At 44.7% G+C, this 12968-nt stretch overlaps 1 protein-coding gene across 6 annotated transcripts in view; it reads right to left on the bottom strand.

Moving 5' to 3' along the window:
- The window catches only part of DIDO1 (death inducer-obliterator 1), a 679850-nt gene that overhangs the window by 182823 nt on the left and 484059 nt on the right, over positions 1-12968 (bottom strand). For all 6 annotated transcript variants that reach the window (XM_033963660.1, XM_033963661.1, XM_033963662.1 and 3 more), the window contains one exon: positions 7795-8308. In XM_033963660.1, coding sequence (XP_033819551.1) covers positions 7795-8308 — 514 coding nt within the window. The remainder of the gene's footprint in view (positions 1-7794; positions 8309-12968) is intronic.

The following is a 12968-nucleotide window of genomic DNA, read 5'->3' as shown; positions in this document are numbered from 1 at the left end:
TCCGATTTGAGAATTTATATCTGCTGTCTATATTTTGGACTATGGTCCCCTTTTACTAAACTACAATAGCATTTTTTATCGCAGGGAGCCTATGAGCGACAGGAGCAGCGCAGCTCTCTGCGCTAAAAACTGCTATCGCGGTTTAGTAAAAGGGGAGGGGGTATATTTGTCTATTTTTATATAGTTGTTACTGAGGTAACATTACATATTTTAAAGTCATCTGCCTTGACCTCTTTGAACCCCCCACCCGAATATAAATTATAATTAACATTTTTTCTGCGTACAGTGTGCTTTCTGTTTTTAAAAATTTTATTGTTGGTAGATCATTTTGACTTGGTCATTTTAAAAGTAGCTCGCAAGCCAAAAAAGTGTGGGCACCCCTGATTTCAATTGTTTGTTCTACTGAGAAGGGACCATTTCTTAAATATGTTGTTATACAGTGCTGCATATGCCTGTCAGTGCTATAGAAATGTTAAGTAGTAGTATGGAAAGATTAGGTTCTTACCTTATTAATCTTCTTTTCCTGAACCTTTAGGTAGTCAATCCTTTCTTGTGAGAACTCTTGTAGGAAGCTTCATTTGCATAGTTTTGCTCTTCCTCTCTTACCTCTGGGCTATCCTCCAATTCCTCAATATGTAACAAAGCATATTAGTAAGCATCACAATAAATAATCAAATATTTAGAAAACAGAACAAACAATTGAACAATTAAAACTCAGTCTGCACTAACAGTATGAGGGAATGTTCTATACAGTACTCTGGATTGAACAACACGGTATTTACAGATCATATTCTTGCTAAATTGGGACAAAGTGAACAAGAAGTCCAAATTACTGGTACCTACTGAGGCAGGCACCAGGCAATTTTATAGCTGAGAGGGCGAGCTTCAGGAACAGAGTGAGGGTTTACAAAAAAGATAACCAAGGTAAGAACCTAATCTTTCCTTCATATACAACCTCACTCTATTCTTGAACCTTTGGGACGTAACAGAGCAGTCCCTCAAAATTAAAGTGGGACCGATGAGCCTGCTACCAGAATCAACAATCCATGTCTCTTCTGTAAAACTTCATGAATGTATGCAGCGATGACCAAGTGGTGGATCTACATATCTCTTCTGGCAAAATCGCTGAAGATTCCGTTCACGAAAAAGCAACGCCTCGCATGGTGGAATGGGTCTTCAAGATAAGATGACATTTTTTCACATAGAGAATAGTTAAGCTCTGGAATGCATTGCCAGAGGTTGTGGTAAAAGCGGATAGCATAGTTAGTTTTAAGAAAGGTTTGGACAATTTCTTGGAGGAAAAGTCCAGTCTGTTATTGAGAAAGATATGGGAGAAACCACTGCTTGCCCTAGATTGGTAGCATGGAACGTTGCAACTCTTTGGGTTTTTGCCAGGTATTAGTGACCTAGATTGGCCACTGTGAGAACAGGCTACTGGGCTTTTCAAACTCAGGCCCGTGGGCCAAATTTGGCCCGTGAGAAAATACTCTGTTCCTTCCCTCCTTCCATCTCATTGTCCACCATCTCTCTCCCGGCTTCCCAGTCTCACTTTCAAAGTAGCCTGCAGAGGATCACCGGTCGGCTGTAGCGATCCTAGCAGGCTGCCATAGCCTATGCAGCACATTCTCTCTGCTGCGATCCCGTACATTAGAGGAGGGGTGGGACTACGGCAGAGGGAATGTGCTGCGGGGGCTGATGGCAGCCTGCTAGGATCACTACAGCTGACCAGCGATCCTCTGCAGGCTGCTTTGAAGGTGAGACCGGGAAGCCGGAGGATGATAGAAAAATGGGAGAAAACATGCAGGCCTTTGGGGGGGGGGACCCTGGTGTAGAAGTATACGGAGGGAGGAAAGGAAGGAGGGGTCCAAAGAGATGTGCACATACTGGGCTGAGGGTGGAGGGAGGGGAAGAAATAATGGGTCTAAAAACAGAGGAGAGGGAGAGAGATGGTGGACAGTGAGAGGGAGGGAAGGAATGACGGAGAGAAGTTGGACACAAGGGATGGTTTGGAGGGGGGATAGATACTGGATAGGAGGGTAGTTGGGAAGAGAAAGTGAGAGATGGTGGACTCTGAGTGGTGGGGAAGGAGGAAGAGATGCTGTATGAAAGGGTAGTTGAGAAAAGGAGAGATGGTGAATCTGGGGATGCTGCAGCTTCAGGGACAGAGACGAAAAAAAGGAAAGATGCCAGACCTCTGGGGGAGGAAAGGGAAACAGAAGGGGTGTTCTACGTCATTGATTGACTACTTCCTCTGGGAAAGGGATCAGCATCCGTGGATCAGGCGTCCCTTGTCACAGGTTCCACAGCCATAAAGACTGGCGTCCGTCATCAAGATAACTGATGCCAAGATAAGGAGGGGGAACTCCTCTGGAGAGATGATTTAACCACCAGACTAGACTGTGACAAGCCTCCGCTGTCCAAGGGAACTGCTGATACAGCAAATCCCTCTGCTGGAACCAACAGGAAAGGAGTGCCTCTTGGAGAAGGCATGAGTGGGGGGTTCTTGCCCAGAGTTCAATGTCCATAGTTGCAACCATTGACCCCAGCATCTGCAAGTATTTCCAGGCTGTTGTAATGGGTGTACCTCTCAGATCTGTTGGAGAAGTTTCTCTTTGCATGCCTCAAAGAAGAATACTTTTTTGCTCCCATGGTGAAGTGGACTCTCAAATATTCCAAATCTTGTGCCACCAGAAAATCTACCTTTGAGAGAACAAAGAGCTAGTTAAAGGCAGAATCCATCAGCTAGAGCTCAGACATAGCCTTGGCCACCCGCAGGGGCCCTTCCGGCATCTCCCAGTGATCTGTAAGCATCTACATGATGTCTGAATGCAATGGAAAACAGGAAAACTGTGGCTTAGTGTTCAACTCATAAGTGAGTACTGCTTAGCTGAGGCCTGAGGAAACTTAACTCCTGGAGGGATTTTGAGATTATCCCTATCAATGCTGACTGTTTAAATAGTTTGCGCACAGTGGGCTCCTCACCAAGATTTGGAATGTCTCCCAGGTCAGGGTCCTGCAGTCCTGTGGCTGCAATATCATCACCCACTGTAGAATTTCCTGCCAGGGAAAGCAAAGGCATAAAACCAGAATCTTGATCATCAAAGTCATCCATAGGCAGACTGTCCCCAAATGCAAATGGTATTTCTGGGAACTTGTGCTCTTCGGGGGGAACCCCTGGCACCAGCAGGGCTGCAATACAGACGGATACCCGTTGGGGCCTTTGTTAATTAGACAAACCCAAAACATCAAACGAAGTTGAATCAAAAATTAAAGGCAATTGTTAAATTACGCAATAACCGGACCATAGCTAGTGAAATGCAACATATCTACTCATACAATGCCTGTTGGATAGTTCATCCACATACAGTGCAATGCTCGGACTTTTAGTCTTGTGGCAGCCACGAGGTCAGAAACATGGATGCTCCATTGCAAGACTGCACCATCAAATAACATGCAGTAGTGCAGTGGTCTCAAACTCGCGGCCCATGGGCCACATGCGGCCCTCCAAGGACTATTTTGCGGCCCGTGGTCTGTCCTCTCCACAAGTTTTCCAATTGTGGAGAGGAAAATCGCGTACAGACCACAACTGCTGTAATTGGACTTGCATCTCCCTGGAGTGAATGTCGGCAAATGTGAATGTCGGCAAATGGCTCGCGGCTCGCCTAAAGCAGGGGTCCCCAATCTGCTTCCCTTCCCACTGCCCTCCCCCAAACCACCGCAATCGGGGAACAGGCCAGCGCCGAGGTCTTAGCTCTCCCTGCTTACCTTCCCCAGCGTGGAGCCAACCAATTCTCACCACCAGACATCAATTCTAACATCGGAGAGGAAGTTCCGGGCCAGCCAATCGCTGTCTGTCTGGCCCGGAACTTCCTCTCGGATGGCAGAATTGACGTCGGGTGGTGAGAATTAGACGGTCCCGCGCTGGGGAAGATAAGCAGGGAGAGCTAAGACCTCGGCGCTGGCCTGTTCCCCTATTGTGGCGGTGGCAGCCTGTTCCCCAATGGTGGTGGCTTGGGGGAGGGCAGGGAGAAAGAAAGAAAGAAAGGGGGGGGATAGGGAGACAGAAAGAAAGAAGAGACGGGACACAGACAGAAAGGGGCATGGAGAAAGGCACAAAAAAGAAAGGGCATGAAGAAAGGAAAAAAAAGAAAGAAAGGGGCACGGAGAGAGAGAGAAAGACAGACATATAGAAAGAAAGGGGGCATGGAGAGAGAGAAAGAAAGAAGGGGGCAGGGTGAAAGAAATAAAAAGTTGGGGGAGGGAAGGAGACAGATGCCAGACCAGGGGAAAGGAAGGAAGGATGGAGGGAGAGAAAGGAAAGAAAGAGATGTCAGACCATGGAAATAAGGACGGAAGAAGAGAGAGATAGAAGGGAAGGTAAGACATGGAAATGTAGATTTTGAAAAGAAAGCAGAAAAATTGAATATTAAGTTAATGCCAAAGAAGGATGCTAATTTGCTGTGAGATTCAGGGACAATGATTACAGACCTGAGGTCAGAAATAGGCTATGATATCAAAATCATTCAACTGACCCGCATTGGTAACAAAATTCATGGAGAGTGATCAAAATAAAGTTTATAAAAATACTCAGAGATATGGAACTCTGTAGGGAAGGCTTGAATACCTCCCTTGAGTGAAGAGTTCACCTTCCAGTCATTGTGATTTTATAAAAACTTTGATCACTAACTCCACAGAATATTGCTTAATTCAGTCTCAAAAAAACTTTAATAATAAAGATTTATAATGTGTTTGAGAGTCACTGTGTGTTATAATATGTTTTGAAATAACACTTAGCTTAAACAGGATATCAGCTATGGATCTGCATTTGCCATAATGCACTATGACCTGGAAAACAGGAAAGTCTGTGCATGATGAGTTCCCAAACAGCTTATTGATTTGTACAAGAAACATCATGTGGAGGTCGCACCCCTGTTCCTGAGATGGTATGAAGAAGATCCGACTATTCTGGGGAAAACTGTCACGGGCCACAAGACATGGGTGCATTACTGCGACTCAGAGAGCAAAAGACAAAGCATGATGAAGTAAATGAAGTGGTGCTCACCTGGCTTTGGGAGTAGTCAATAAAAACTTTTCTGCAGGAATGCTGAAGCTAGTTGAACGATACAATAAATATGTCGTCTTGCATGGGGACTATGTGAAAAAGTGACATTCAATTGCTCATAGTTACTTCTATTAAAAGACGTTAAATGTATTTTGCCTTTACTTTTGATTTACCCTCGCATTAATAAATTCAAGGGGAAATCCCTGCCCCTGAAGTCCCTGCTTTGAACTTTTTCAAGATTTCACAGCCGAACTGCGGCTGCACTTCACCATGGATGCACTTGTGCTGCCCCCAGCTCAAATTTTGACTCTTTCCTCAGGTGGACTGGGTCCCAGAACCACCGAGGGAACAGAGAGGGCTAAAGTAGTTACTCCCTCCCTCAAATGCTGCGCGGCACGTGATACATGGATGCTCCTCACATTGCCATCTGCCACAAAAAGGTAGTTAATCTGAAGTATTCTGACCCGAGTCCATCCCACATGTTTTTAAGCAAAAATGAGGTGCCTCGAGTCAGAAAGAAGCTTTTAATTTCAAATTGGGAAATCGAAGATAGCAGCCATGACAGTGATTTTAGCACCAAGAAAAGGTTCGGGGAAACTACACAGTAAAATTAAAAATAGCAGTTTTGGGATTTTTGAGGAGGGGGAACCTAGAAATATCTCTGGAAACTCCCCAAAACTGATTTTAAGGATCCTCCCAAATTGATTTGCCAGGCTGTCAGCCTGCTACTCACTGTGCCATATGTGCTCAGAGCTGCAGAATGGAAGCTGTAACAGAATAGGGGGATTCTCTGCCTCAAGTCTGGAATCTGAACTGCTTGTTTCTCGGGCCCAATGCACCAGCTGGAGACCTCAACCCCCTCCAGAACTCATACACACTAATGGGGGGAGGAACACAGTTAGCCCTAATCCTGGAGAAAACCCACTAGAGGATGAACCCTTTGGCGAGCTATGCTCTCAAGGGAATGGTCCCCGAGCTCCTGAACTGTTAATTCAGGCTGTCCAAGTGGGAAGGTGTGGCTTACTGGTAGAGAAGCTACCTCTGTACCCAGAGGTTGTGAGATCAAATCCCAGTGCTACTCCTTGTGACCCTGGGCAAGTTACTTAATTCTCCAATGCCCACCATTCTGAATGTTGACTTTGAAATGCCAAAGCAACAAAAAGGATGCATTCACGGTCTTTAATCTAAAATACTCTCGCAAATCTCATGCTCTTTTCATTTACCCGTCAGTAAAGGGTTGCAAGTTTAAAAGATATCACAAACATACGCTTTCATATCAAGCTGCTGTCTGGGATAAAGATTTTAAGCAACTATTCTCTGTATCTGTTTCATACTTGGATTTCAGAAGGCATCTAAAGACTTGTTTTCTAGATTCTTGGGTAACTAATTTAACATAAGAACATAAGCAATGCCTCCACTGGGTCAGACCCGAGGTCCATCGTGCCCAGCAGTCCGCTCACGCGGCAGCCCAACAGGTCCAGGACCTGTGCAGTAACCCTCTATCTATACCCCTCTATCCCCTTTTCCAGTAGGAAGTTGTCCAATCCTTTCTTGAACTCCAGTACCGTACTCTGTCCTATTACGTCCTCTGGAAGCGCATTCCAGGTGTCCACCACACGCTGGGTAAAGAAAAACTTCCTAGCATTTGTTCTGAATCTGTCTCCTTCCAACTTTTCCGAATGCCCTCTTGTTCTTTTATGTTTTGAAAGTTTGAAGAATCTGTCCCTCTCTACCCTCTAATTTCTTTAAGAGTTTCATTTGTGATATATGTTAATCTTTTGTAAACCACATAGATCCTCACGGTTATGTAGTCTATAAGTTGATTTTGTTATGTTTTATACATGAATTTCCTCTCCTATTAATTCTCTTTCTTCCTCCCCTCTTAAAGTCAATTCAATTTGTTACCTTTGCTTAATCTTCTGTAAACCGCATAGAACTTCACGGTATTGCGGTATATAAGCTGTTATTATTATTATTCCCTTCCCCTTACCTTCCAAGCAGACCCTCTGCCTCAGAGTCTACACTCTCCAGCAGCCAGAGCTGTCCCCCAAGGGGATCCACTGCAGCACAAAAAAATAAGCCTCACAAAACAAAGAAAAAAGACCGAATTTAAAGAAAAATAAACACAAGCAGAAAAGACAGGCTCCTACTCTCTCACTTGTAGGAAGACAACTGAGGAATTGGGAGGACAGCCCAGAGGTAAGAGAGGAGCAGCAAAAGTAGCAAATGAATCTTCCTGTAAGAGTTCTCACAAGAAGGGATTGACTACTTGAAGGTTCAGGAATAGAGTGTGGTTGTACAAGAATAAGCTTTAAAAAACCTTAGTACAACTTTATTTTCCCAAACTCTCACCTATACCTTTGGATGCCAACTCAACCAGAATTCATGATAATGAGGCTATGGCATACCATATGTCTTCACTAGCAACTACCTAGCTTTTCTTCTCTTACCGTCTATTTTTCAATTTGTTATTTTTAAATCTACCTTTTAACTAGCCCAGCAACTAAACCAACATTACAGCCAAGTTAACACAGTTTTCCCCACAGACGGTGAACATATGATTTATATTTATTTTTACTACCTCACATGCAAAAAAGAATCTTGAATATGCATTTGACTTGTAAGAACATACACAACACACCTTTTGCTACAGGTAGAAACTGTAAGAAAGATTTGATAATTAGTGTTGTTTTATAAACTCTAAGAAGCATAAAATCATATAAAACTCCTACCTTTTCCATAAAATCTCTTTGAGGGATCTGCGGATATTTTGTCGTATTTGAGAATTTGGTAGGGGTTGGTTGGGGTTCACTGCTGGTTTTATTTGAGTGTTGCTGGAAGAAGCATTTACAGCAGCATTTGTAGGGGAAGAACTTGCAGTTTTTTTGGATACTCCAGCCAAAGCAGAAGACATGGCCATTGGTTTAGGACCATACACTGTAGCAGAAGAGGATGGTATGGTCTGCTTTGGAGCCAAAAGATTTTTTGATGCAGATGAACTGGCTGACAACCATGGAGCATTCTTGGTAAGGACTGGTGCTTTAGAAGGTCCCACAGAGGGCTTGCTAGATTGTTTAGTAGGTACAGCACTTGATGATGATGATGGAGATTTCTTCAGCATGGGAATTCTTGGCAGGGAAGATATGCTTTTAACAACAGGAGATGACATAGTAGTGCCTTTCTTAGAAGAAACGGATATTAGCTCTACCTGCTTGTTTTCAGAATCCATCGGTTCTTCTTTTTCAGCTATAAAAATAAAAAAATATATAATTAAGACAGTACTACAAATATTCAATTCAGAAAAACATACTATATATAAATTGAGGATAAGCAGGGGAATGGCAATAGGAGTGATAGTTGGTAGCATATCTAAAAAGTAAAATATAGGCTTTTCTCCTTTCCTAGAATCCTGCTAGACCAGTGCAGATAAGGTTTTGTATCACTTACCTACAATTTTATCAAAGACACACTGCAAAGGCAACAATAAAATCTCCCAAATTCTAAGATTTCCAGCCCCTTCTGATAGTCTCTAATGTCCACCAAGAATACCTGGATACAAGTAACTGTCAACATTCTTAGTACCATAGAAAAAGGGAATACATACACAACTGGAATACAGACAGCAGCTGTTCCATCAACCACAGAGACAAAAAGTAACTAACATACAGAGAATTTCAGGGACCAAAATTCTGACTTTGAGGGCAGATTCTGGACTTGTCTTGCAGGCTTCAAGGAAATTAGCAGATACTGTATTTTTTCGCTCCATAAGACACACTTTTTTCCACCCAAAAGTAGGTGGAAATGTTGGTGAATCTTTTGCAGCAAAGATACCTTTTTTAAAAACACCCCCCTCACCCTGTCGTACCTTTTTTAATGTCCCTTATAGCCTGGTGGTCCAGCAGTGTATCGGCCAGCAAGAGTGAGCTTTCCACACTGCTCTCTGAAATGGCTGCTGTCAGTTCTCGCGAGAACTTCCAAAACATGCTGCCGCCACTCAACTCCCACTGTCACCCACCTGCCGCCTTCAACCTCATGCTCGGCATCCAGCACATCTTGCTGCTTTTGCCAGTGGAGCGCAAAGTGTGCGGGAAGAAAACAAATAGAACGAGGGAGGCTGCGGGGTTCTGCAGAGACGAGAACGGGCAGGCGGGCAGCTGCGATCCTGGGGGCTTTTGTCTGGAGAAAGGAAAGGTCACAGCTGCTGGGGAGAGAAGGGTCTTTTAACGCCGCTCGCATTGTTTCTTGTACTGGTATCCTCCTTGCTTTAAAACAGCTCGGTACTGCAAGCCTCGCTGCTCTAGCGCCACCCCCCCCTCCCCCCCCAATTATTTGGGTTAATATGGTAGGGCTGGAGGGGATAAAATGACCACTGCCCCTACACTCCCCAGAAAAGATTTTGATTTGGGCAATCAGGGTATTTGCCTTGGTTTTCTCTAACCATTGGGAGGAGTGGATGGTGGCTCTTCCTTGGGTACCATAAGAGTCCAGGTCCCTGATGGGGTTAATAGAGTTTTCACATATTTGGGCTGCATGGGGTTTGGGAAGGTGGGGGATAGCCTGGCGGGGAAGGGGGGACAGGGTGCAGAGCCTAGCAAGGAGTGTGGGGTTAGGTGCAGAGTCTGGCAGGGAGTGAAGGGGGCTGGGTGCAGAGCCTGGTATATATTAGTACACCATTTGGTTCAGAATGTTTTTTTTTCTCATTTTCCTACTCTAAATCTAGGGTGCGTCTTATGGAGCGAAATATACGGTACTTCTGAATTCTACCTTCTTCATCCTGCTAAACCCGTCCAGATGTATGGGAAGTATCCAAGCGCACCAGCATTACAAGTGGGAAAAAGCCAGGCACTTCTGCTTTAAGGCCGGCTTCTTTTCAGTCCATACATCTAAGCTGTAATAGTTTGTAATGAAATACAACAATGAACACAACGCTTAACTGCAGATGTCATTATTTATTTATTTCCATAATGCTATTAGAAATATGCACTGCTGTACACAAACATATAAGAAGCAATCCTTCCTCAAGAGAACTTAAATCCATCTCATCCCTTGGTTGTCTGTTTCGATTACAGAGATTTATTTATTATGAGAATAATTAAAACATGTGTACTAAAGCAGGTAAGAGTTAGAAGCAGTCTCAAGAAATATGGATTTATTTCCTAAATTTGAATAGGGCCAGTGAGAAAGCAAGATGTACTGAATCGGGAACTCTATTCCACACAGTATGTAGCAAAATAAGAACATAAGAATACCCTTACTGGGTCAGACCAATGGTTCATCAAGCCCAGTAGCCCATTCTCACAGTGGCCAATCCAGGTCACTAGTACCTGGCAAAAACCCAAGGAGTAGCAACATTCCATGCTACCGATCTAGGGCAATCAGGGGCTTCCCCATGTCTTTCTCAATAACAAATTATGGACTTTTCCTCAAGGAAATTGTCCAAACCTTTCTTAAAACCAGCTATGCTATCCGTTCTTACCATGAAAACTGGAAAAAGCACAGACAACATCAAAGCAAGTGCCATAAGGCGGTAAGAGGGGCCAAAAGAGACTATGAGGAAAAAATAGCCAAGGAGGCAAAAAATTTTAAGCCGTTCTTTTGATATATTAAGGGGAAACGACCCGCGAAGGAAACAGTGGGGCCATTGGATGACCATGGAATGAAGGGAGTGCAATCGCCAACAAACTGAACACATTTTTTGCGACTGTATTTACCGAAGAGAATATATCCAATATAACAGAAGCCAACAGACTATACACAGGACACAAAGACGGGAAACTGACAAGGTCGACGGTCAGTCTAGAAGAGGTATGCAGAAAGACCGATAGGCCTAAAAACGATAAATCCCCGGGACTGGATGGCATCCACTCGAGGGTAATCAAGGAACTGAAAGGGGTTATAGCTAGACTGCTTCAACTATTAGCCAATCTGTCGATCCAATCAGGAAAGATTCCGGAAGACTGGAAAGTGGCAAATGTTACACCGATCTCCAAGAAAGGTTCGAAAGGAGATCCGGGAATCTACAGACCAGTGAGTTTGACTTCGGTATCTTGGAAGATGTTAGAGGCGCTGATAAAGGACCACATCATCGATCACCTTGACGGACACAAACTGTTGAGGACCAGCCAACACAGCTTCAGCAAAGGAAGATCTTGCTTGACAAACTTACTGCACTTCAAGGGAGTAAATAGGCAGATAGACAAGGGAGACCCAGTTGACATCGTATATCTAGATTTTCAGAAGGCGTTCGACAAGGTCCTGCATGAAAGCAATGTTACTTACCGTAACAGTTGTTATCCAGGGACAGCAGGCAGCTATTCTCACTAGTGGGTGATGTCATCCGACAGAGCCCCGACACGGACATCTTGAAAGCATGTCTTGCTTGAAGAAACTTAGAAGTTTCGAGATGCCTGCACCGCGCATGCGCCAGTGCCTTCCCGCCCGATGTACCGGGCGTGTCTCCTCAGTTCAGGTAGCTAGCCTGAGAAGCCAACCCAGGGGAGGTGGGTGGGACGTGAGAATAGCTGCCTGCTGTCCCTGGATAACAACTGTTACGGTAACTAACATTGCTTTATCCCAGGTCAAGCAGGCAGGTATTCTCACTAGTGGGTGACCTCCAAGCTAACCCCAATGGGATGGTGGGAGAGTTGGCAATTTCAAGAGAATAAATTTTGTAACACTGTTTGGCCAAACTGTCCATCCCGTCTGGAAAAAGTGTCCAGACAATAATGAGAGGTGAATGTATGAACCGAGGACCAAGTGGCAGCCTTACAAATCTCCTCAATCGGTGTCGATCTGAGGAAGGCTACAGAGGCTGCCATTGCTCTGACCTTATGGGCTGTGACCTTACAGGGAAGGGATAATCCAGCCTGGGCATAGCAGGAAGAGATACAAGCCGCCATCCAGTTAGAGATGGTGCGCTTCGATACAGGTCGTCCCAACTTGTTTGGATCAAAGGAGACGAAAAGTTGAGGAGCAGTTCTGTGAGGCTTTGTGCGATCCAAGTAGAAAGCTAAAGCACGTTTACAGTCCAGAGTGTGCAAAGCAGCTTCCCCAGGATGAGAATGAGGCTTTGGAAAGAACACTGGAAGCACGATGGATTGGTTGATGTGAAATTCAGAGACCACTTTAGGCAGGAATTTCGGATGAGTACGAAGAACCACCTTGTCATGATGGAATACAGTGAACGGTGGATCCGCCACTAGGGCCTGAAGCTCACTGACCCGGCGAGCAGACGTGAGGGCCACCAGAAAAACCACCTTCCAGGTGAGATACTTAAGTGGAGCCTTGTTGAGAGGTTCAAACGGAGGCTTCATGAGATGAGACAGGACAACATTGAGATCCCAAACCACAGGAGGAGGTTTGATAGGAGGGTTGACATGAAAAAGACCTTTCATAAATCTGGAAACCACAGGATGAGCAGACAAAGGTTTCCCCTGTAGAGGCTGATGGAAAGCTGCAATAGCACTCAGGTGGACTCGTATGGAGGTAGACTTGAGACCAGACTGAGATAGGTGTAGAAGGTAGTCCAATACAGAAGAAAGGGAAGCTCGCTGAGGTTCCGTGGCATTGGAAATACACCAGGAGGAGAATCTAGTCCATTTTTGGGAGTAGCATTGTCGAGTAGCAGGCTTCCTGGAAGCCTCCAAGACCTCCCTCACTGCTTGAGAAAACTGGTGAGGAGTTATGTTGAAAGGAACCAAGCTGTCAGGTGGAGGGACTGCAGATTGGGATGAAGTAGTGAACCTTGATGTTGATTGAGTAGTGAAGGAAACACTGGAAGAAGTATGGGCTCCCTGCTGCTGAGTTGAAGTAGAAGGGAGAACCAAGGTTGTCTGGGCCACCGAGGAGCAATTAGAATCATGGTGGCATGGTCTGATCTCAACTTGACCAGAGTCTTCTGAATGAG

This window comes from Geotrypetes seraphini, chromosome 11 (genome assembly GCF_902459505.1).
Source record: "Geotrypetes seraphini chromosome 11, aGeoSer1.1, whole genome shotgun sequence".
NCBI lineage: Eukaryota > Metazoa > Chordata > Amphibia > Gymnophiona > Dermophiidae > Geotrypetes > Geotrypetes seraphini.
This window is presented reverse-complemented; position numbering and strand designations above follow the sequence as displayed.